The sequence below is a fragment of the Drosophila virilis genome, chromosome 2, assembly GCF_030788295.1.
Source record: "Drosophila virilis strain 15010-1051.87 chromosome 2, Dvir_AGI_RSII-ME, whole genome shotgun sequence".
In the NCBI taxonomy this organism is placed as follows: domain Eukaryota; kingdom Metazoa; phylum Arthropoda; class Insecta; order Diptera; family Drosophilidae; genus Drosophila; species Drosophila virilis.
Window position 1 is genome coordinate 16,818,449 of NC_091544.1, and position 26,014 is coordinate 16,844,462.

Consider the following 26,014-nt stretch of genomic DNA (forward strand, 5'->3'; position numbering starts at 1 on the left):
GAAGAGCTGCCAGATAGGCAAATTAAGCCGTTTAGGGTATATAAATTTCTGAAACCGATTGTCAATGAATAAGGTATCCTTATGATTAACATTTAAAATATGCTGAGTGTCAAATCTATAATAATTGTTAACGCTCTAAGTCAAAAATATTGAAAGTTTTTGACCGGCTGTGCTTAGTCTGGCAGCGCCGCAGCTCCGGCATCTTGCTTATTTTGTTTTCGCCCCATTCTTTACACGCGCGCTCTCTCTCTCTCTCTCTGTCGCTCAATTTTTGTGTACATGCATTTGTGTGTATGGATTGGTACAATTGACTGCGAGTGCGTCGATGCTGCATTCGGTATGTTGTGTTTAATGAAGGAAAGTGCTAACGGGTGAGTAAAATATTATATAATTTTTTTAATTTTCATACTTATATTTAGCATAGTGTATACAATGGTTTTGTTTTGTTTTGTTTAATGGCTCAAATGAAACGATATTATACCTGGTCAAACATTGCCGCCAGGGGTGAAGAACTTAGTTAAAAAATCGAAATATCGGCTAATATCGATTTTTGATAAGTAGAACATCGATTTAAATCTGAATGCGCCAAAAAGTTCGCAGAAGTTAAATGTGAATTATTTTAAGTTGTGCGGCTATAAAAGTTTGATAAATAATAAGATTATAAGTAAATACAAATAGTTGATTAATCGAAGTCGCACTGCAGAATGCATTTCGTATCGGTCAAAGGTAATTTCATGAGCTTTGTGCAATGTAGCAACCGAAAGCTAGCAAATTGTCCGTTAGTTATTTGAAATGAAACTTTCGCCAATCGCAGCCAGTGCGCAGGAACATTTTGCCTTGCCGCCAAATAGCTGCCGCCGCGTGGCGTAAACAGAAAACAGTGCAACTGCAACTTCGCGCGACAGCGGTGCGTGACCCGGGTCTTCGAATTAACGCCTTGCAATTAAATTTCGCGATATTCTCGTGCGTTGTTTGTTGACGGGAGCGCGCTTCAACTCAAAGCTATGCAGCTAATTAATGTTGAGTTTAATTAAATATAAATTTCAATTAAAATAACACCAGGTGTGCCAGTACATCCTGCCCAACAGTTGAGTACCTACCGCTAATGCATTTGTTAAATTGAATCTCTGCTGCTCTGGGCTGGAGAGCACGTGATATTTCTAAGCCCGTTTGACCGAAATTCAGCAACTGTTTTCTTTAAAAATATATATTAATTTTTGTTTTGTTTTTTGTTGTTTTGCATTTAACCAATAGCTGGCAATTAAATAGGGTTTTAGCCCAATTGAACTACATCGTATATATTTTAGCTGTCTCTGGCAAATCGTTTACCAAATGAATATTGGCGCTGTGGTTCTATCCGCCAGTTCCCTTTTGTCAGTTTTTATTTGACACATTTTATCGAGCAAATCGTTTGGCTGTAATCCTCTTTGCATTCCAAATTTTTATACGGCCACTCGACTGTCAGCTCCCTAGGGCGACATATATATGTATATATATTCTTTTGCTTTTTATACCCATTAAAAATGAGTATAAGGGTATATTGTAATTGTGAAAAATCCGAATGTATTGAACAGACAGAAGGAATCTTCACCGACCCCATAAAGTATATATATTCTTGATCAGCACCAATAGCCGAGTCGATCTGGCCATGTCCGTCCGTCCGTCCGTCTGTCCGTATGTATGAAATTTTAGATGTAGATGCTCCTAGTTCCCGCGCAGATCGAGTTTATTTCCGATAATCGATAACTTACTTAGTTTCCAAGCAATCGATAAAAATCGAGATCGATATCCTGTTTTTTGGATAATTTTGGTAATAATAAGAGCTAGAGTCACCAAACTTGACATATAGCTTCTAAAATAGAATATATAAATGCATTTGATATTGGAAGAAGAGGGTTCAGGGTATCCCCTAGTCGGGAGCTCCCGACTAGAACCTCTTACTTGTTTTTTAGCTATGCTTGTTATTTTAACTGCAAATCTAACGTACATTCGGTTTTGGTCCTGGGTCTGTTTGGCTTTTATTGTTGGCTTTTCGTTACAATTTTCCTTGCAACGAGCCACATACATCATATCTACCTCTACACAAATGTGTGGCATTCAATTAAAATCGATTCATCCACGTTGCACTAAAGGCCATAGATTCCGTTATGAATGAGTGTCATACATTTTTTGTTTAATTGAAATTTCGCTGCTAAGCCGCACAATGTTTTTCCGGCGATTTCCCGCACAAAGTGCTTAAGCTAAACGATTTATGGTGCTTCGAATTTCGTTAAAGTACTTTGGGGGAAAAAATGTATTTAGAAATATTATGATCAAACCTATTTAAGGATGTGAGATGAATGCCTAATTAATGCTTAAAACTTTATTTATTGTTCGTGGAAGTCACTATAGTATATTTTTAAAGTCATCTAAGCACTTATTAATAAATGTTTAATACTCAAATATATAATCGATAAGAATTTATTTCAAGCACCGAAGCAGCAGCTCTATTTCAGGACTCCTATTTTATTGGTTAAACCATTTTCCTGTTATATATTGAGTGTCATATTTTGTATGTGATCCTATTAAGGATAAATTTTAAATCTTCATATATACAAAGACATATTTATTTATAATTTAAATTAAAACCAAAATCGTAAGATGTTAGACAGTTTCCATTGGCACAGTTTGCACACTACCAATTGCAACGTTAAGTATATATCGATCTATTCGACAATCGATATCTATACGGTCCCTTTTCAACACTGAAAATTCAATTTTAAAACCATTTCCATGCTATATCCGGCGCTTAAATTGTTAAACAGCTTTCATTGCCACAGCTTACAGTCCTTAAACATTAATTTATAATTAGATCCCCCATGGGACTGCAACAGTTGCAATTTGTTTATGGCTACAATGAAATAAGAAACTGTGTCAGCCAATTGCTATGGCTGACAATTAAATTTAGCATGTGTTATTGGCTTATTGCTGGCAAATTGATAAGTAAGAAGACCGAGGCACCGGCAGTATTCTGCAGATATATTGTCGTATATTCCATTCAGCTTTAACCGCATTACCAATGGCTAACGCTATGTGGAATATAAGAAGCGATTATAAATTGCAGCAACTAGCGATGACCACAACACACACAATCACATACCCCACACACACACACACACATATATATATATATATATATATATATCAGTGGCAGGCGCAGCGTCTGGCCCGTTGGGTATTGTTTGATGCAAGAGCATATTTTACGAGTAAGTGCGTCATGGAGTTGGGTTGCAGTTTTGCAGGCAGAGACGTCGTTGCCTTTTGCTCGGCTGCCAGGATATATGTAGTCCTCGCCTCAAAAGGCGACCGTTTCCGTTTCCGTCGCACTTTCAGGTTGCCACTCGTAATTCAATTGCCCATCCACAACGAAAATATGGCAGCTGATTTATGCGATGTGCCATGTTTCTCTGACCCACAGAACTACAGAACATTGCCAACAAATGTAACTCGATTTATTTTATATAGACATACATATTCATGTGTCATATTGCGATAGATAAGATTACGATATCTTTGGTAGGTGTTGCTCGTCCTAAATAATATTTCTTTATTTTTATACCCTGAACCCATTAAAAATGGGTATAAGGGTATATTGTATTTGTGCAAAATCCAAATGTATTTAACAGGCAGAAGAAATCTCCGACCCCATAAAGTATATATATTCTTGATCAGCACCAATAGCCGAGTCGATCTAGCCATGTCCGTCTGTCTGTCCGTCCGTATGTATGAACGCAAGTTTATTTCCGATAATCGATAACTCACTCCGTTTCCAAGCAATCGATATCGATATGCTGTTTTTTGGGCAATTTTGGTAAATAATAAGAGCTAGAGTCACCAAACTTGACATATAGCTTCTAAAATAAAATATATATATGCATTTGATGTTGGAAGAAGAGGGTTCAGGGTATACATTTATTTAACAAAACTATGTTTAATTTGCTTGATTAATTTGCCAATTAGTGGTAGGGATCCGTACGCATTCAAAAAGGTATAACATTTTAAAATCAGACAATATTTACCCGAGATAATAAAAAAAATCATCGAAAAAGTTTCGATTTTCGGACCGACCTCGATTTTTAAAAAAAAAGGTGATGATCACTCCGCGCGGAGTTATGTCGTTTTGGAACGTCATATCTCCGCGCGGAACTATTACTCGATTTTGAAAAAAAAAGTGATGTAACCCCTTGCCATTTTGTCGATTTGCGTCAAAATTTTGGATTTCCTTTTTTTGATGCCGATCGATAGAACTGATCCTTACGTGTCAAAAATGGTATAAAATTCCAAAATCGGACATTATTTGACGGAAATATTCCAAAAAATCATCAAATTGGTTGACTTTATGAACGAATCGGTTTTTTGTCTACAACCTTTTTTTTAACAAAACGATGTTTAATTTGCTTGAATGCCAATTGGTGGTAGGGATCCGTACACATTCAAAGAGGTATAACATTTTAAAAGCAGACAATATTTACCCGAGATAATAAAAAAAAATCATCGAAAAAGTTTCGAATTTCGGACCGACCTTGACTTTGGAAAAAAAGGTGATGATCACTCCGCGCGGAGCTATGTCGTTTTGGAGTTATGTCGTTTTGGAACGTCATATCTCCGCGCGGAGCTATTACCCGAGATATTACAAAAAAAATCATCGAAAAACTTTCGAATTTCGGACCGACCTTGACTTTGAAAAAAAAAAAGGTAATGATCACTCCGCGCGGAGTTATGTCGTTTTGGAACGTCATATCTCCGCGCGGAGTTATGTCGTTTTGGAACGTCATATCTCCGCGCGGAGATATTACCCGAGATATTACAAAAAAAATCATCGAAAAACTTTCGAATTTCGGACCGACCTTGACTTTGAAAAAAAAAAAGGTAATGATCACTCCGCGCGGAGTTATGTCGTTTTGGAACGTCATATCTCCGCGCGGAGTTATGTCGTTTTGGAACGTCATATCTCCGCGCGGAGATATTACCCGAGATATTACAAAAAAAATCATCGAAAAACTTTCGAATTTCGGACCGACCTTGACTTTGAAAAAAAAAAAGGTAATGATCACTCCGCGCGGAGTTATGTCGTTTTGGAACGTCATATCTCCGCGCGGAGTTATGTCGTTTTGGAACGTCATATCTCCGCGCGGAGTTATGTCGTTTTGGAACGTCATATCTCCGCGCGGAGTTATGTCGTTTTGGAACGTCATATCTCCGCGCGGAGTTATGTCGTTTTGGAACGTCATATCTCCGCGCGGAGCTATTACCCGAGATATTACAAAAAAAATCATCGAAAAACTTTCGATTTTCGGACCGACCTCGATTTTTAAAAAAAAAAGGTGATGATCACTCCGCGGGGAGTTATGTCGTTTTGGAACGTCATATCTCCGCGCGGAGTTATGTCGTTTTGGAACGTCATATCGCCGCGTGGAGTTATGTCGTTTTGGAACGTCATATCTCCGCACGGAGATATGTCGTTTTGGAACGTCATATCTCCGCACGGAGATATGTCGTTTTGGAACGTCATATCTCCGCGCGGAGCTATGTCGTTTTGGAACGTCATATCTCCGCGCGGAGTTATGTCGTTTTGGAACGTCATATCTCCGCGCGGAGTTATGTCGTTTTGGAACGTCATATCTCCGCGCGGAGTTATGTCGTTTTGGAACGTCATATCTCCGCGAGGAGCTATTACACGAGATATTAAAAAAAAAAATCATTGAAAAAGTTTCGAATTTCGGACCGACCTCGATTTTAAAAAAAAAAGGGTGATGATCACTCCGCGCGGAGTTATGTCGTTTTGGAACGTCATATCTCCGCGCGGAGTTATGTCGTTTTGGAACGTCATATCGCCGCGTGGAGTTATGTCGTTTTGGAACGTCATATCTCCGCACGGAGATATGTCGTTTTGGAACGTCATATCTCCGCACGGAGATATGTCGTTTTGGAACGTCATATCTCCGCGCGGAGCTATGTCGTTTTGGAACGTCATATCTCCGCGCGGAGTTATGTCGTTTTGGAACGTCATATCTCCGCGCGGAGCTATTACCCGAGATATTAGAAAAAAAATCATCGAAAAAGTTTCGATTTTCGCACCGACCTCGATTTTGAAAAAAAAAACGTGATGTAACCCCTTGCCATTTTGTCGATTTGGGTAAAAATTTTGGATTTCCTTTTTTTGATGCCGATCGATAGAACTAATCCTTACGCGTCAAAAATGGTATAAAATTCCAAAATCGGACATTATTTGACGGAAATATTCCAAAAATTCATCAAATTGGTTGACTTTATGAACGAATCGGTTTTTTGTCTACAACCTTTTTTTTAACAAAACGATGTTTAATTTGCTTGAATGCCAATTGGTGGTAGGGATCCGTACGCATTCAAAGAGGTATAACATTTTAAAAGCAGACAATATTTACCCGAGATAAAAAGAAATCATCGAAAAAGTTTCGAATTTCGGACCGACCTTGACTTTGAAAAAAAAAGGTGATGATCACTCCGCGCGGAGCTATGTCGTTTTGGAACGTCATATCTCCGCGCGGAGTTATGTCGTTTTGGAACGTCATTATCGCCTGGGCAGGAAAAAAGGCAAAAGACCGCTAACTTTTTTTAATGTGTTAATTTTGATTTGGCATTAACTGGAATTTAAGATACCCGCGGGCATATTAACTAAATGCATATTACGTATTCGATAAATGTATGCAAATGACTTTTGGTTGAAAGCTCGTTAGGCCATGCCCACAAGCTGGTTGCCTCATTATGGTTTTTAAATTTAAATTTTAAATTTTCACCGCAAACAATGTGACAATCAAGCCGCAGCCTACCTGTGCTCGTCCCTTTGCTACAAAAGGACCGTGTGTCGCTTTATTAAAATGTCTGACAACGTTAATTTACTTGAATTTTGACGGCGGCAAAATGACAATTAAATATTTAATTAGCGGTGCAACTCAGGGAATACATTTATTTACACAAACACACACACACACACACACACACACACACACACACACACACACACACACACACACACACGCACACACACACACACACACACGCACACACACACACACACACACACTTTCATTCTCAGGCATCGTCAAGCGCTGCGCCGAAAAGCATGCAGCAAATTTTTTATTTTATTTATTTTTTTTTTTTCAAAAATTTCATAAACGCATGAACAAGAAAAATAAGTACGTACATATGCATATGCTCAAATTATGTAAAAAAAATGATGTATTAAAGTTTTAAAACAATGGCACACAGTGCACTGTGGTCGCCAGTTGTCCCAACGGGTAGACATTAGGGACAGCGGGATGTGGCAGGCGGTGCCAGCGGCAGGCCATGGCAAAAGCCAAAATGTAAACACAAGCAAAAGAGTTGCGCTCTCGACTGACAGAAATTGGAAGCCAATGCCTGGGAGACAGCTCCCGTTGGCACAAAGTTGCAACGGTGGCCACACGCAGCACGTGGCGCGGCAACGGACGGTGGACAGTGCAAGATGCATGCTTCCTTTCATTTCCTTTGGCCCGCGTCGGCACACATGGGATGGCCAGAAGATGTTGAAATTAAAGATATACAAATAATTACATAAGAACTAGTGGTTGAGAATGTTTGTTTTTTACGTTGATTTCTCAAAGAGCAGATAGGTCGCTTCCCTTGGGAGCACTCAGTCGAGATTAAAGAGGCTGTGGAACTAAATAAACTGTGTGTGGCATTAGAAAGGTTGACAATTTTTGCACTTGACAATCTCAAAAGATTGTATTTTATTTTAAAGAATACGCTTTAAACAGTAAATTATTTACTAGAAATATGTGCTATCAAACATTTTAAGACCCTTTAAATATGGAAAATTCTCACAGTGGAACTTGGTGTGTGCAACAGAATATTATACTGAATAGTAAATTAATATCTTAACAATAATATTAAATGTATATATGCAACTGATCAGACGAATCAATAAATATCGCTTTCCAGTTCTTGTTACCAAACATGTTTTTCCCGATGATCTCATAATTTAATTGATCGAAATTTAAATATCATCTACTAATCGAACACTCTTGACTATCTTATTGTAAACTTTATCTTTACGTACATGAACATACTGGGGCTGCGGAATTATCAATATTATCAACGATAATCGATAGTCTGTTACAATTGTTGTCACTATCAAAAATTTTCTATTCCTGTGCGTATGAAATATGAATGGTTCGTGTCATGTTTTAAAGGGCCTGCGAAAAGTGAGTAGTTTTTAAGCTTTTATCCAAAATAAAATGGCTTGGCATGGTTGTCTAATTAATTTTGTCATTAAAGGCCCAATCATCTGAGGAAATTGGACAACAAGTTATAATTTAGCTTGGTTTTTTAGCATTACTTAATGAGAAATGCCATCAAATAGAGTTCGGTTAAAGGGTATTCCACAGATATTTGCATGCATCTTTCGCAAGGTTTCTCAATATAAGAAACAATCGATTGTGGCGATGTGTCATCGCTAGTGGTCGAACCGTTTTCCCAATCGATACTATCGATAGTCCCATCGATTGTTTTGTAGCATTAAAAGTACACAAAACAGATATTCTAATCAGTGTACTGCATGCGATCGTTAAAACAAATCTGGTATATCTAGCTCGTATAATTCGACTTATGCAAAAAAAAAAACTGTCTGCATATCGATATTTATCGATTTTTTTGAATGAGAAAAAGTAAAAAATGATAATGTTCCAAGTATGTGCTACGATGATATTTTAAATTTCAAGTCCTTTATTCAAGAGTGCACAGTACACTCTGAGTTCAGGGACGGACAGACGGAAGGACCTGGCTAGAACCATTCTGGTCGACATCCTTAATATATATGCATACGTTCTTTATGTATATGTATGTGTACTGTGTAGATGCTTCGTTCTGTCTGTTGCATACATTTGCAAATTACTGTTGCATCCTTTTTACCCATTCTCAATGGTTTCATACGGATTACCATCGATATGAGTAAATTACCAGTTTATTTAACTGAGATTGCCATTGTTGCCACAACTAATTAATGTGTCCATTTGTGGCCCCCCCCTCCCCCCTACCCTTCAGCTGTACATCAATGCTACTTTGATGCTGCATTTGAAGTGCAGTTCATGCGGCCTGTGAAACGCATAGGCGCGTGAATGCGGCGGATGTGGTAGATGTGAGAGATTCATGTTATATTTGCATGACTGCGTTTTGGAGTCAGAGTAGACAGCTTTTAGGGATGGGGGGAATTACTGAATAAGGGTGCGGATGTGGCGCAGCAGTTGCGGCATCGTCTGGTATTTCGTGGGCGATGACACGCCCATGCGGCGATAGCGTTGGCGACAACGAAAACATTCCAAAGTAAACAAGGACTACGTGCAGTGGCAAGCGCAGCAGCAGGATACGTGCCACATGCAACAATAACATTAAACCCAACAGCCGCGGCAGCAACTACAATGCAATCTTCTCATTTGGAAGAGACGCTGAGTGTGCCACACAAATCCCGCCGCCTCCCTCCGCATACACAATGAGCTGCACCAGCAGTTGGCCCTTATGCTAGTCCTGCTGCTGCCGGGACAGATCCTGTGCCAATTTCATGCCCGCTAACCGAGCAACAAAATTTATATTGGCCCACTTTTATCTCAGGGTATTCCGAGCTAGTCAACCGATTGAGTTCATAAATCTTAATCAGTCTACATAGATCCGAGTAAAATAAATATAAGCTAAGATTTAAGTATATTCATAAAGTATATATATTCTGGATCAGCAGTCGATCTACTGATATTCAAATCAAGCGTCGATCTGAAAGACTTTAAGAACTATAGACTTGAAATTTTGAACGTAGGTCTTCCTTTACTTCGATTGATCGATAATACGAAGCGTTGCCAAACAATCGATAAAAAGTTTTATCGACATTCTGTTCTTTTGACGATATCGCGGGGCTCAGAAGAGTTGGATACATTTTAAACAGCCGAGTAAAAATTTAGTATACTTCCCCTCACATAATTTTTTTTGTGTATGTACGTACAAAAAGGGTATCTTTTGGTCGGCTACTACCCGACCAGACCTCTCTTATATTCCATCAATGACTTTGTTATCCTACATATCTTTCACTTTTGTTGTATTTAAGAAATAAGTTTGGTAGTCAAAGGCGCTCAAAAATTTCATTGAGAAAAGCGTACCTACGATCCTCAGGGATTTATTCTATTTATCTCTATAAGCTTAAGGTCTTGCTCTTTGAAATCGAAAGCTATTAAATTCATCTAGAGTCTCTGTGGTCTACTTTACACTGTTAGAGCTGGGCAAGTAATCCGTTTGTAAAATGAGAAACTCATGAAACGGACACAAGCTTCGGATACTTCAGCTGGCGTGCAAAATGAACGAGTCCTTTCCGCCCAAAGTTCCATCCAGCTGGGAGATTTGTACACGTATACGTGTGTCTAAGCATATTTCCTTCTGAAAAGGCAGTGCCAGATAAGCGATTTATTGTACTGAGCAAGCTTTAAGCAGTATTGTGTTTCCGTGTTGCATCAATATGGAAATGTGAATTATTATTTTTGTGTTGGCTTTTAAAAGTTATGCTTTATTTTGTACTATATGAAGTATATTATAGCAAGTGTAGAGTATAATGCTCCACCAGTAGATATCTCGAATCCGAGTTTCCTTACTTACATTCGCACAGACTTCTTTATTTCTTATTTCCCAATTAAATATCGATTCCAATTGTGTGCATGTACAAGAAGTAAACTGTTCGTGGACCTTAGCTCCTATAATCTACAAGAAACTTTGGCTGAAATCGATATTTATCGGTCTTGGTTTAGTTAGTTTCTGTAGTCTTCATTCAAAGAAACAGATAGACAGGCTATTAGACAAGCTATTAGTCAGAGATAACAAGATGCATTTGGGGGTTCAGGGTATCCCCTAGTCGGGAGCTCCCGACTAGAACCGCTTACTTGTTATTATACTTTTCTTTTGGAATGTTTGCTTAGGAGCGAAACGCAGCATACTTATTTGCATTTATACAATGTAAAGAGAGGACGTTGGAATTATTGTTAGCTGTTTTTTGCACTTAATTCGCTCAAATTATTATAATTTACATGGCAATTTTGCAGCGAGCTAAATGAAATTAGTGAAAATATTTTAATTGCATTCGCAGTGGGGAGTTCCTGAAGGAAAAATGGCTTATGGGGCAAAGCGCAAGATGAATAATTAAGTAGAGCAACCAGGGCTAAAAACTAAAGAAATATTCTCGCTGCTTGGGTTTACGAATCGATCCGTAGTCTCTGCTATAAAGGCAGCTCGTAAATATGGCCAAATGCAATGGCTGGGACCTAACTTAGTTTGAGCCTTATAATTTTTTGAATATGGCTCGGTTCGGTTTTCGGTTCGGTTGAGTTTTAATCGAGTGGTTTAAAGTTCGGCTTATGGTTAAACATAACTTGCAATTCTGGATTCGATCCGGCTTGGTTGAAAGCCGGTTTGCAGTCCGCAATTAAGACATCACATCAGGTATTTTCGGATTGTTACTGATAAAAGTTCTTTTTCTAGTTCAGCTGAAAATTCTTTTGCCTATAATATTTTGAGCTCATATTCGCCTTTGCCATGGAGATGAGCCGGCAATTTCCTTGGGCGCCTGCTGCGCCTTTGTCGTTGCAACAAAGCGGAACAACGAGAATAGCAACAACAAAAGGGGACACTTAATTAATTTTAAAGGCAGATTAAAAGCCAAGCATAGAACATGCCCGGGAACAGCATAAGAACGCGACACGAGCTGACGTTGGAACCCATCTTGGCAGCAAGTTTATCTGACATTGATTAATTTGTGTGCGTGCAGATAAAGTGTGGGCCAGCCCGGGGAGGCGAGGGGGGGCGTGTCAGTGCATTGTAGAACAAATTGCGTACTGCGGTTGTGTGGTTGCCTAACACAGAGATGGGAGCGAGTCGATGCCGACTAACTGGGGAACTGGTCAAATGCACACCCCCAAGACAGGCCACCCCCCCATGCACCATGTCAGCTGTCAAGCCATGCTGAACGCCTGCAAGTGTCAGCGGGGGGCAGAACCACAGAACCTCAGTCTGCATTCAACTATGGTGGAGCATATAACATAAAGTTCAATTCAATTACCTTTAAGAGCGGTATCAAAGTGGTTGAGAAGTTTTCAACTCGTTGCCACTTGCTAGTCGACTCCTAATGGAACGCGTGCTCGGAGAGCCAAAACTCAGCCACAAAAAGAAAACAATTGTCGAGTTAGGTGCTTTCAGGTGCAATATTCGACCTGAGTTTGGTCTCATCAATTGCAATACAAATAAAAGTCAAGTCTCACATATGGCCAAGGGAATTAGACATGACCATAACGAACATCAACAAGTTCATTTGTGCAAATAAAAAGTTGTAGATGTGGATGTTGTGTATGTGTGCGAGAAGAAGTTGGAAATTTGATAATAAGGCAACAAACACAACTTTCGAGTGCTGAAAAACAAGTTATATACACAAAAAGGAGATGCTTGCTTTAATTTTGCCAAAATAAATCTCTTAATTTTCACAAAAGTATTAAATGCTGTAAACAAGTTGACCAAATTTCTAAAAGCCAAAAAAAGATTTTAAAGTTAACAAAACTTTCCGCTCGTTATCAAAACTGCTGATGTCTCTTTATGTTGCCGTAATCCCATTGGTAAAATTTACAAGGCACTTCATTTGAATGGCAATTCAAGTAAAATCGCAGCGTTGCCACCTTTCAATGGAAGCACAATAAAGTGCTGGCAAACGAAAACAGTTTATAATTGACAGTTGAATGAAAACTTCAAATAGTAAACACTTTGTTACAATGAAGATAAAATAATAAATTTATGACAACTATGTTAAATGCTTCACTTAAGTTGTAAGTCATATAATTTGACAAAACCAACAAATTTGGTTTACCTCAACGCAGGTTCTATTACTTGGAGCTGGCTGAGAAAAGTTTCACTGACATATCTTTAAACAAGGCAGAACGGTTCAGGATGTCGAATATAAAATAATTTTGCATTTGACTCGACTTCATTTGTTGCTGTTCATGCTTCGATGTTTGGCAGACAGTTGTATGATAAACATATATTCTTCAATGGGTAACATATTTAGTGAGTAAAGCCCCCTGCAAGGGCATACAAAATAAGATACTGCTTTGACCAGAAAAAGAACAAGCCAAATAGGACGTAAGTAGCTTAGCTAGAATTCCCAAAAGCTTCTGGATTTGTTCGTATGAGCTCCAATTGGCTTGGCGGCACTGAAGCTCATATGAGTTGCCACAGAAACCGCCCTTGACTGCAGCTCAAATGGCATCTCTGAGCAGCTGCACAGGGATGCAGGCGGAATTGGCTAAAGCTAAAACACCCATCCTGCTGCTGGCACTGTACACTTAATAATTCATAAGCATCAATCAGTCACAGGAGCCCAGAGTGCTGATGCATTCCATCAGTCGTTGGGCCCTGACGAGTCGCTGTCATTCATCCTGGCCAGACGGATGACTCGTTAGTAGCTCTTCGTTCCACTTCCCGCCGATGGACGCCATATGAAATAGGGCAGCATCAACACTTCAATGTGTTTGTCTGATTTGTGTGCGACTGTGCATTAGTAAACATCTTGTTGTCGGCGCTCGTCATTTGCTGTCAACCCCGTGAGACGAGTTGTCAGCAGTGCAGTTCATACCTCTTTCAGGCAAGCGGAAGGGAGCAACTCGGGGAGCTTTAGACGCTTTGCAGTCTAAAGCACAAAGAGCGACGTTTTAATGGCTTTTACTGGAATTAAAATACGTTTAAAGGCAAAAGCTCGAACGAACGCACAATAAACACAAAACAATGCGACAGACAAACAAATAGAAAAGTTAAACAATGAGAAAATTAATGATGCACAATGTTTAACTCCTAAATAAATAATTATAAAAGACAGCCAAAAGAAGTTCCGCATTGTTTTCCTCTTGCAAATAGTTTATTGCAGCGGCTTTTAGTAGTAAACAATTTAGTTAAAAGCCATTCATTAACATCTGCTTTTTATACCCTGAACCCATTAAAAATGGGTATAAGGGTATATTGTATTTGTGTAAAATCCAAATGAATGTAACAGGCAGAAGGAAGCATCTACGACCCCATAAAGTATATATAATCTTGATCAGCATCAATAGATGAGTCGATCTAGTGTCTGTCTTTCCGTCCGTCCGTCCGTCCGTTCGTCCTTCCGTATGTATAAACGCAAGGATCTCAGCTATAGACTTGAAATGTAGTTGCTTTAGATGTAGATGCTCCTAGTGCCTGCGCAGATCGAGTTTGTTTTCGATAATCGATAACTTACTCCGTTTCCAAGCAATCGATAAAAATCGATTTTGATATCCTGTTTTTTGGGGAATTTTGGTAAATAAATAGAGCTAGAGTCACCAAACTTGACATATAGCTTCCTAATTAGAATATATATATGCATTTGATGTTGGAAGAAGAGGGTTCAGGGTATACCCTAGTCGGGAACTCCCGTCTAGAACCTCTTACTTGTTTATAATATGTTGGAAATTAATGGAAAAAAAACACTTAAAACTCTATATTTGCTGATAAGAAAAAATTTGAATGATTGTATAGTTTTAAATACATATATTTATATTTATATTTAGTTTTAAATACATATATATATTTATAATACATTCCTACATATATACCTAGATAGACTAAATACCAAAAGCTGAAGAAATATGTCGAGCTTCATAATCAACCTAGAACCCAGCTCTTCATATACATATTTTCCTTTAAAGTGTTGTAAACTTTGTTAGAATTCCAATGCGCAGTGCTGCAAAGAGGAATACAAAAACGTTTACAAATACCATCATAAGTCTGACAGTATTGTGCAGCAGTTTTAAGAACTGACACAAAATAGAAATAAATAAATATATTCAAAAATGTTGCGTGACGTTGCTGTTGTCACAAATATTATACGCAAGCCAGAAATTGTGCAACACTGCACAAGAGTTAAGTTGCTTTAAAATTGCATAAATATTAAGTGTATAAAATATTTTATTGCTGAGGTACACAGCAGCATGGCCAGCTTGTGAGAAATAAAATGATGTAAACCATTTATTGACTAAATTATCAAAGAAAAATATGTTATTATATTATATTGAGAATTTCAAGGATTTCAGTACAGTCATGTGCGTAGTCCTTAGCCAAATTTCGTTTTGATTTGTATAATTACTAACATAATACTTTATTTTCCGTGAATAACAATGATGAATCTCGCTGTTCGCCAAAGTTCAGTTGATATTCGCTTTTGTCATTTGCTAATTATGGCAAAGTTTATTCACCTGGCAAATTAAACACGAATGTTAAGCAAAGCTACATCATTACAAGCATCCAAATGGCTATCAACAGTGATAAATGGCATATTGAACAGTTCGGCGAGTTTATTGATGACATATATGCAAACAGATTGAACATAACACAGCGTAAAACATTATCCTACATTCAGTTGGACCATTAATCAAACGCATAACAATGCAATTGAAATCGATGTGAATTCAATTCGCAAATGTAAGCCCGGTCAAGGGGCTGTCGCTGCAACATTTGTATTCCCGAACACGTTCGAGCAGAGAACAAGCCACAAAACAAATCGCTGACCGCACGCAATCAGCAAAAATCCCTTGTCCGACCTGATGGGGCACTCGTATATGTGGATGGGTGCGAATAGTTGTTAGAAATCAGTGGAAACAAACAACAAATAAAATGTCTAAAATGTCTGTCGACTGCGCTAAAATGCAAGAAAAACTCATTTCAAATTATAAACACGAGCGTCGTGCGGCGTTTTATGTGTCCCAGACAGGCAGCCATGCAGCCAGCCAGCCAGGCAGGCAGGCATTCAGACAGAATCTGTCGTGCGAAGCACAGAATATGGCATAAAAGTGTAGTTGTTAAAAAGTGATAAACTTTTTAATACCCAGTTGCAAGCTATCCGAAAACTGACGTAAAGAGAACTAAGTAAATAGCAATATTATATTATATTTAAATACTATATTTAAAGTTCTTTTTAATGTACCATGTACCTGTTAAATTTAACAGCAAAATTAGCAGATTGCCAATCTACTATTCAAGGTGCCATTTTTAAACACTAAGCAGCACTTGAGGCTGGTAAAATTGACAAGCACATTTACTTATCACCAACTTCAGTTTATTTCCAATTTAAATTATACATTATACACAATGCGTAGAAGAGTATATTCACAGTATGCTGCGTCCGACTGACTGTGAGTTTATATGCACATCACTTTTTTTATGTTATTAAAAAGACTAAATAAATTTCTAAAGTCGTAGTTCAAGAAGTTCTAGTGTAATAACTGATAGCAATGTTACATTCAATATTTGATCTGGTTGTAAAAAAAGCTCATTGCATCTTTGCATGACAAAGAAATTGACTGCGTTGCCATCTTGCTCGACTAAGAGTTGCCAGAACGACACACAACATTATTATTGTTGAGGCTGCTATTCAGCCAAATTATATTGACTGTTTGTCAATTATTGTGAAGTTAAAGTGTATGTCAACAAACACACGGCAACGTTAACTTACCATTCTTAATAGCTGATATACCCTTTGATTTATTATATGCGTGGTATATAAATGTGTCCTTGCTTTAGTTTTTACCATAGCATTTGTGCAACTGCCTTTTTTTTTGCCCGCTGACAAAGTAAGTGTTGCATAGTTAGTGGCGCACAGATTTGTGCAACGCTCCAATTTATGCCCTTTCATGCTCGCCCTCTCTTTCTCTCTCTCTCTCTCTCTCTTGCTGCCCATCTGTTGCGCTGTCTCTGTCTAAAGTTTGGCCAGTTTTAATGCACTTATGAAGTAGGTAACTAAGTACGTTGTTATTATGCGCGACAGTTTTGGCCAGCAAAGGAAAACCCGTGCGCTTTTCAGAAACTAGAAAAACTTTCTAAATGACAGACCCGTTAGTATTTAGGGGTAACAAATGCAGTTAGTTGATCTGTTCAGGGCCGTAGTGCTTTTTGGTTCCGGCTGCCTTTTTACGCCGCAATTGTCAAATGTTTCGCAAGTTTATGCAAAAAGTTTTCCAATTGCAATTTATGTGCTTAGAGGTTGGGCATTTGCATCCTTTCGGGTAATTCATTGTATTTGCTGACATTTTGTTGGCAATTTTGTGCCGATTTACACAATGAATACATTTATATTTGTATAGACGTTGTGGAATTTATGCCATAAGCCACGGCGCCCAAATGAATAAATAATTGTGTTCTATTGTGGTCTACAATTTAAGGCCGACTGGTATTAGGTAGTTTAAGCCGATTATAAATGTAATGCAACCCAATTTATGGTTCAATCAAAACATAAATAAAGCACATTTAAGACCCACATTTAAGGTTAGACGGTCTTTATAATCTATTTTAATTATTCAAAATGGGAAGAAAAGTATGGCATGTAGAACTATACCCTGCCTGGCAAAGCTCTTCAATTCTAAGCCTGTGCATAAGTTAAACTAAGGAACTCAGCTATCATTTTTCTTTACTCGAGCACATTTATCCCACACTCACATCCTGTTCAGAATTTATTAGCTATTGGACATGAGTTTTATCGTACGCCAAGCATAAAATCCATTCAGAGCTCTCCAATTGATTTACCTACAACTCGAGTGCATAGTCGAGCGATACTCGATGCTCGAGAAACCCTTCAATTTACCCAAATCCTCTTTTTTGTTTGCTCATATTCTTTGCCATTTCCATGTTTCCGTCCCTTCTGCCAATAGGGCACATTCAGTGCCCGGTCACATCCTATTGCCAGTCTATAGAGCCACAGTTTTACGCGAGCCACTGTACGTTAATAAACCGTTAAATTGCCTAATTGCCGATTATGATTCCCGACCCAACGATAAGGCAAAGGCATAAGCGGGCAAGCACCTAAGCAGCCAGATACGGCATCAAGTGCCATATTTTACATGCCCGTGCACTCGGTATATGCGCCTAGCCCACTTTGGCCAGAGCCCCAGTTAAGTAAGTTTAATGCTGCCTCCCTACGTTGGGCGCCAAATGTTTTTCAGTATTTTAAGCTGCAATGCAGAGAATGCAATAACCGAACGGCAACAGCTACAAGCATAAACGAAAAATGGGAATCCTCGGCTCGCCGAATATGAATTTCCTTGCAGATATATGGCTTACGGGCTTTCAGATATACGAGAAAATATGTAAAGCTCCTAATTACTGACTTTTAATATGCGACGAGTTTATAAATAATTATTCTATTATATATCATGACTATAGCTTTTAGACTGCAAAAGTTGGCTGTTAATATTGATCACGAATGTGTACATATCATTTATGGGGTCAGATATGTCCCCGTCTCTGCGTAACACATTTCATGGCAATATTGTAATACTCTCGGCAAGGGTATAATAATGGCAACAAAAATCATAAACTGCGCGCTTGAGTGCATTTTGAATTGGATAGCAAAAACAGTTACAAGCAAAACGGCTTTAAGGATTTTTGAGAATGTTTGAGGATTTTGTTAGATACCCTTTCCTAGTAATCTGCGGGGTATATTGGGCTACAGTTAGCTCATCTATAATCAATAATATAGCTTTATGAAAAAAGAAAAAGTTTTACCAGCTACGCAATGAACTCCATTAATTTTTATGGCACGCGTATTTTATATTCGTTCAGCTCTATTAAATTTCAGTTTCTACTTTTCCCCCCACTTGCCCTTGCCGCTGGCAGACAGCCAAATTGTGCTGTTTGACGTAGGCGGTTACCAGCTGGGGGCGTGACAGCTCACAGCAGGCGAACTGCTGGCAGAGGTCTTCATTGCTTTCAAATTTTGGCGTAGAAAATGCGCTGCATAAATTGCAACAACGTGGAACAGAGCACAGGGAGAGCAGAACGGCAGGACTTGGACATGAACCCACAGACCCCAACTGCAAATTGGCCCCGCGGCTGCCTGTGCAATTAAATTTCATTTTATAAAACTGTTCTGAAAATAGTTGAAGCTGCACTGCGTGCGCAATTAGCACATCGTCCCGTACCAAAGGCAACTAGAGACACAACAAAAACACGACATAAAAGCGTCAAATGTCCTACCATCGACATCAAAGAGGCGGAGGCGTTGTAGACTGTATGTCGCCCGAGCAGGGACACATTAGGGTTGACATCCCCTACGGGTTGGCCCGGACTTTTGTGGTGCTTTGTTTGGTCTAGCTAAATTTGCATCCATGGCGAAAGCCAACAGTCGAGCACAAAAATTAGTCTCTCCGGCTTGAGTTTAAGGTAGTGCCTTCACAGAGCCACATTTTTTGGCACAGGCGAATTGAAACTGGTAGCGTGCGGCATTGAAGTGCTAGCCAACTGGGTCAAAAATCGAAATTCTGCTTGTTGTTAGCTTAAATGCGCCTTGTTATCTTCCAATTGTGAACCATTCGAGCTTGGCAGAGGTTAACTTTGGCTAATTGATGATTGCTTGGCATTCTCCTAATTTAAATGCTCGAAATATTAAACAAGTTAAATATGATTGTTAATTGCTAATTGCTATATAACTTCATTGTAAATTGCCAAATGCTATGAAACTCATTTATAAAGTTTTATATTCTTAAAAATATATATATCCTAAAAAATATCTATACCGCAATAATAAAAAAAAATAAAAAAAAGTACAACTTCTAAATACTGTTGCAGGATAAATACACGTAACTAAACAAGCTAGTTTAATGCAATTTCTTTTAAAGATATAACTCAAATAGTAATTAATATTTTTAAAATATACTTGGCGCATTTCAGTACTCGAGCTGATAGCTTTTACAATTGCAATTTTTAAGTAATTCAGATGAAAGCTAACTAGACGGAAACACTTGATGCACAAGCTCTGGAGTATTAGACAATGAAAACAAACAGCATTTGCTTTGATGATACTCCCCAAATACTAGAACTGCGCTCGAGTGTTATTATAAAAAAAAATGGCAAAAAAAAGTATAATACGCAATTGCAAAAAAAAAGTTGTGCAAGCATTCGCCTTGGCTTGAATGCGTTTCAGCTTAGCTCGAGCTGCATAAACTATGGAAAACTCAATTCAATTTCCGGCAGACAGCTGCATGCTGTTCCACTTCCAGTTGAACAGTTACATTTTCCGGCTGTCAAAGTCGCGTCGGGTCATGACATCTTTTCTCTTTACCAGCTGCATAATGGGTCATGCATACCTCTCCATATGGGTATGGGAGTGGTATATCTTTATATATAAATCTGTTTGTTCTGACTGACTGAATGGATTTTGGAGGAAGGTAATACAAAAGACCATGAACTTCATTTCAAAGTTCTTTGTCTAAATTAATTTCTGAGGCCTTTTGCGTTTGTCGGAAAATCAACGTCCCCTGTTGGAAATGGGATCAATGATTTGGTGAGTGAAATTTCGGTTTAAAATTCATATCGAAGCATCTTTATCGAAATTCATGTGAAACGTTTCGCACAATTTTTGCAAAATCCTACGCGCTTGCAAAATATGGGTCGAAAATAATTTGGGCGAAATTTTAAGTTGCGTCAACATTTTGCCAAGGGCGGAAAATGGGTGGAAAATTGTTGACTAACATTTAAAGCAATAAATTTGAATTGGCCAAGGCTGAGGAATACCAGTTTGTATAACAATATATACAAATATAGGGTTTTATGGCTATGTTCAGCATAGTTTTTCATTTAAACGAGCTGCCAGTTGTGCCTAGCTTTTAAACCAGCCGCCATTGAAGGGCTGCCACACGGGCAGCAGCTAAAGCAAACACCTCACAAATGTATGAACACACCCAAACACACACATATATATATATATATATACACACACATACACATTTGCACACTCAGCGCACACAAAACAAGCCAGCATCAACAACTCTTAACCTCAATGAGCCTCCGCAACGTGGCGTATGAGTAACGCAGCTGTTGTTGGAAAAATGTTGTAGCACAAGCTGCGGGGGCTACTTGTTGGTTCCTCAAATATTTATAAAAAGCAAAGGGCAGCCTTTTGTTGCTATTGCTGTTGCTGCAGTACAGTTTGCCAGCTACTTTGCCACTTACCCCTTTTAATGCTGCCCCTTGCAGATGCACTCAAATTTGCTGATATTTATTTGGCGCCGCAAACTTTCATTTCTGCTGCTGGCGTCGGGTCTTGTCTTGCTTGGACTCTGGACATGGGCCATACTTATTGATAGTGCAAAAACACTGCCAGCATTTACACAGCAGACATCGCAATCCGGCGAGGCCAATTATCAGCACGTTCACATCATCCAGAAGTTGATTGCCCAAGCGAATCGTGTGCTGCGCGCCGAGCGACAAAGGGACAACGCGGAGCGAACATCGCCGACACAGCGTTTGCTGGGCAACGTGCGCTTTGTGCGTCCGACACAGGCCAAGAAGGCGCCGCTGCCTCTGGCCGAGAGCTATCTGTTCGAGCAGGAACGCCTCAAGATCCTAGAGCAACAGCAGCGCCAGCGCAACGCGGGCATGGACGAGCTCAATGCCAACGCCGAGGATGATCGCATGCTCAGCTCTGCGGAGCGTCAGACCCAATACGAGCACGAATTGCAACGCATGGGCGTGCCAGCTGTCGCAGGCATTGGCCCGGATGGACCACGTGCTCCAGCAGAGCGACTGGTCCACCTGGATCTTAAAGGCGCGCCACCCAAGCTGAGCTTTCTCAAGCAACTCTTGCCTGTGCTGCGCGCCTTGGGTGCCACCGGGCTGCTTATCGAGTATGAGGATATGTTTCCCTATAGCGGTGCGCTGCAGCCACTTGCTGCTCACAATGCCTACAAGGAAGCCGAACTGAAGGTAATTTAAAAATCTTCCTTTTTATTTTTCGTCCTGCATGTTGGTGAATATAATTTAAACACTTTTTGTTATTGCGCTATTGAAAGTTCTTGACCATTTAAAAAGTTATTCCCATTAATCAACACTTTCTTTTTTGCTTTCTTTTTCACAAACCATCTTTTGGCATTTATCAACACTGAGCTTCAACTCCTTTGCAACTGTTTTCTTTTTGTTTTCCTCCAAAGGATTTTCTGGAAACTGCTTGGGTCGAGTATGGTCTGAGCGTTATGCCGCTGGTCCAAACTTTTGGGCATCTGGAGTACGCCCTGAAGTTGTCCGGATTTGAGCAGCTACGTGAGCTGCCCGAGAGCCCGCAGTCGATTTGCCCTAGTCAACCGCAGAGTCTAGCCTTGCTGGAGCAAATGCTCACCCAGGTGATTGAGCTGCATATGCGGCCCTCGGGCAATGCCACGCCCTCGACGCCGGAGCTGCCCATCAAGTTTACCCATTTGCACATTGGCTGCGATGAGGTGCAGCGCATGGGCGAGTGTTCGCTCTGTCGTCAGCGACTGCGAAGCGAACTGTTCCTTTCGCATGTGATTAGCTTGGCGCATTTTGTGCGTCGTCGCTGGCCGCAGCTGAGCGTGGTCATCTGGGATGATCAGCTGCGTGACATGACGCTGAGCGAGCTGCAGAACTCGCAGATCGGCAGCTATGTAGAGCCCATGGTGTGGGTGTATGCCAGCGATATATATCATTTTATACAGCCACAGCTGTGGGACACCTATTCGAAGGTATTTCCCAGCGCCTGGGCTGCGTCCGCTTACAAGGGCGCGTTTGGCGAGAGTCTGCTGGTGCCCCCGCTGCAGCAGCATTTGGAGAACAATATACGCTGGCTGGCGGTCATAGCTAAGGAGGGTGGGCGCTTTGCCAAGGGCTTGAGGGGCCTGGCGCTGACTGGCTGGCAGCGCTATGATCATTTTGCCGTGCTCTGTGAGCTGTTGCCGGTGGGCATGCCCAGCCTAATGACATCTTTGTCCACAGTGTCCAAGGGTTACTTTAGCACCAATCCACGTGACAATGAGCTGTTGCGCGTGCTGCGTTGCGTTTTCCAGCCGGATAGCCGGCGCTCGGGACATCCTTGGCTGGAATTACATACCAATGCACATTACAGTCAACTATTCGCTGTGTGCAGCTATCCGGGCCACCTGGTCTTCAAGTACGCGCTGCGTTTATACGACAAACTGGCCGAGGTGCGCAACTATCTGCAACAGACGCGGGAGCACAGTGCCTGGCTCTCCGACTACAATGTCAGACACAACTTTAGTTCGCCCCTGCGAGTGCAGGAGCTGACGGTGCGCACACCCCAACTAATTGAGGAGCTGCGCGCTATGGCACGCGAGTCCCAACAGCTCTTGTGGGAAGTGTACGATGAGCATACGGTAGCGGAATTTGTGGAGCAGCACATTTATCCCAGCATCAATGCGCTGCATCAGCAGCTGGCTAATGGACAAACGCTGTTGCAGAGACGCACCTGGCCGCAACGGCCGCTGCCGCTTACCATGGAGCTGCAGCAAGATATGGGGCTTGTTACCACGTTGGATCATCATCAGCAGCAGCAGCAGCAGCAGCAGCAGCAGCAGCATTAAGCATAACACTGAATGAGTTATAACTGGTTGTTAACAGTTGGGAGCACATACACATACATATTTTGTAGTCAAGGCGTTCCAAACGCCCTAAGCCCTATGGATAATAACAAATGTTATCACCGCTGCGGCATTTCTGGATAGCAATTCGTAGTTAACATCAAATGTTCATTCTGCCAATATGTCAGTTTATAAGCTCAATTAATCATACATACTCCATATTAACTTTACTAACATAAATCAAAATAAATTTTGCATATATGCTAAATATACAATGTAACGTATTTTTCAAATACGAATTTGTGCGCCATAAATGCAATGGAGGCTAAGCTTCCGGGCCAGGATTGCCAGCCTGGCGCTGCACAAAGGACTTAACTTAGTTTTGGTATTTTTTAACTGTGACATGCGTATTTTCGACAAAAAGGACGAGAAATGGCGATGCGGAAAAACATGTGTTAGCGCAAAATCGATGAATAAACGCCAAAAGTTAACGTGGCGAGGCTTACTTACGAAAGTGCTTAACAATAGTTAACAATTAATAATTATTGATTGAAATATAGCAAAAAGAATAAAACGTTGCAGTTTCTACTTCTTGTTTTCACGACGGCTGCATAATTGTACATTTTATATAATAAATATCGCGCAAAAAATGGGCATTCCAGAAACGCCGAAAACAGCAGCAACCACAACAACAACAACAACGACAGGCACAGAAGCGGCTAATGAAAGCAAAAACGCTCTGACGTTATGCACGTTTCAGGAAATTTTCAAACATGTAGAGCCGGAAGTGCAAATCGAGGCGTTCGAGGTGGGCATGCATGCGTGTATGTGTGTGTGTGTGTGTTTAAATGAAAACAATTTTTGTGTATTAATCCCTTGATAGCTAGCGCAAGGCTCTGACCGCGGCGATAACTATACGGCAGCACTGTATCGCATCTGCCTAAGTGGGAAACGCCAACAACTAGATGGCAGCACTCATAAGTGGGAGCAGAACGTTATATGCAAGGTGTTGCCAGAGAGCGTTGTCCAAAGAGAAGCCTACAAGAGCGACAAGCTTTTTCGGTTGGTTCAACTACGTTTTAATATCAAATATTATATATGTACATATGTATCTGTACATATAAATTGAAATTATTTGTTTGATACTTTGCAGCAACGAGGTGGAATTCTATACCACAATAATGCCAGAGCTGGTTAAGTTTCAGGCCAGCAAAACGGGCTTAAACGCGCCATTGTTTAATTCCATACCCAAATGCTATACAGCGAGGCATGATTTGCTCATAATGGGTAAATATGTGTACACACTAAAGTTCTTCGAATTTGAATTGAATTATTTATTTATTTCTGTAGAGGATCTGCGCGTTCGCGGCTTTGAGATGTCGGATCGACACAAGGGCCTCAGCATGGAGGAGACGCAATCGGTTTTGCTGCAGGTGGCGCAGCTGCATGCGCTCAGTTTAGCCTACAAGTTTGAGCATCCGCTGGAGTTTACAAAAATGTGCAGCACCATCAGCGAGGGCATATTCTGCACAGCTAATACCAGCTGGTACAAAAACTATTACGAACGCCTGACAAAGAACGCCATTAAAATGGTATCCGATGTGCTGCCCGCGGACTCAAAGTACATGCAAGCGATGCTTAGCTTTGCGGAAAGCTCTTCCTTCTTCGGACAGATGGTGGAGTTGGCTAGCGCCGAATCGCCCTTGTCGGCCATTTGCCATGGCGATTGTTGGGTTAATAATTTTCTGTATCGCTACGATCCGGAGGATCGACAACGCGTTTTGGAGGTGGCGCTAATTGACTTTCAGCTGGTACGCTATAGTTCCATAGCATTGGACATAGCCAATCTTCTGTACTGCTGCACCACCAAGCAAATGCGAGACGCTCAACTGAAGCCGCTGCTCAAAGTTTACACAGAGGAGCTGTACAAATGGTTGCAAGTGCTGTGCAACGTTTTGCCAGAGCAATGCAATACACTGGAAAAGTTTCAGGAACTGTAGGGCGTGAATTGTGAGCTAATAGGCGGCTAAATTAATTATATCACTTTTACAGCTTTGCTCAGGAACTGAAAACCTATGGACGATTTGCCCTTGGACTGGCTATGGACATCATACCCATAAGTACGTGCTCATCGGAGGATGCACCTGATATGTATTTGAATCGCAATGATGACCTCGATGGGGATGTAGGCGCGCCCACTTTAAATTTTCCGCCCAACGACCTGTGTCGACAGAAGATGTCCGAAATAGTGATTGACATGGTCGACAGTGACATGCTCTAGAGGGTGGCCAGAGCACAACTGGAAGCCCGATTAGATCTAGTCTATGCCACATAATTAGAGTTTTAGTTATGCTCGGTTTGCAGTATTTATTTTGAACCTGTAGCCTCTTATATAAAAGATAATTTAGGTTAATTAACAACGTTTATGCCCACAAGGTTTAGGTTAGCCTAGTTTTAAAATACTTCTCAACTCTATGTTAACTGTTTACCGTTACGTTTCTCAAGCAGCCAACTTAACAACGTTGCAATCTCTTATGATTGTAATGAAAACTTCG

General features: G+C 40.3%; 2 protein-coding genes across 3 annotated transcripts; both read left to right on the plus strand.

Moving 5' to 3' along the window:
- Positions 1-3: 3 nt before the first annotated feature.
- LOC6629356 (hexosaminidase D) lies at positions 4-23,707 on the plus strand. 2 transcript variants are annotated; one of them, XM_002053529.4, is made up of 3 exons: positions 4-371; positions 21,106-21,834; positions 22,059-23,707. In XM_002053529.4, the coding sequence occupies exons 2-3, from the start codon at positions 21,106-21,108 to the stop codon at positions 23,460-23,462; spliced, it is 2,133 nt and encodes a 710-aa protein (XP_002053565.1). In that variant the 5' UTR covers positions 4-371; the 3' UTR covers positions 23,463-23,707. The 2 variants fall into 2 exon arrangements, with proteins under 2 accessions (XP_002053565.1, XP_032292771.1); XM_032436880.2 differs by lacking the exon at positions 4-371 and adding an exon at positions 884-1,087.
- A 174-nt stretch (positions 23,708-23,881) lies between these two features.
- On the plus strand, positions 23,882-25,978 carry LOC6629355 (uncharacterized). The gene is made up of 5 exons (XM_002053528.4): positions 23,882-24,267; positions 24,343-24,521; positions 24,613-24,746; positions 24,810-25,455; positions 25,512-25,978. The coding sequence occupies exons 1-5, from the start codon at positions 24,109-24,111 to the stop codon at positions 25,738-25,740; spliced, it is 1,347 nt and encodes a 448-aa protein (XP_002053564.1). The 5' UTR covers positions 23,882-24,108; the 3' UTR covers positions 25,741-25,978.
- Positions 25,979-26,014: the final 36 nt, after the last annotated feature.

Coding starts and splice junctions, on each gene's coding strand:
- LOC6629356 (XM_002053529.4), top strand. CDS start 21,106: ATGCACTCAAATTTGCTGATATTTATTTGGCGCCGCAAACTTTCATTT. Junction 21,835..22,058: donor ACAAGGAAGCCGAACTGAAG/GTAATTTAAAAA, acceptor TTTCCTCCAAAG/GATTTTCTGGAAACTGCTTG.
- LOC6629355 (XM_002053528.4), top strand. CDS start 24,109: ATGGGCATTCCAGAAACGCCGAAAACAGCAGCAACCACAACAACAACA. Junction 24,747..24,809: donor GCATGATTTGCTCATAATGG/GTAAATATGTGT, acceptor TTATTTCTGTAG/AGGATCTGCGCGTTCGCGGC. Junction 25,456..25,511: donor CTGGAAAAGTTTCAGGAACT/GTAGGGCGTGAA, acceptor TCACTTTTACAG/CTTTGCTCAGGAACTGAAAA.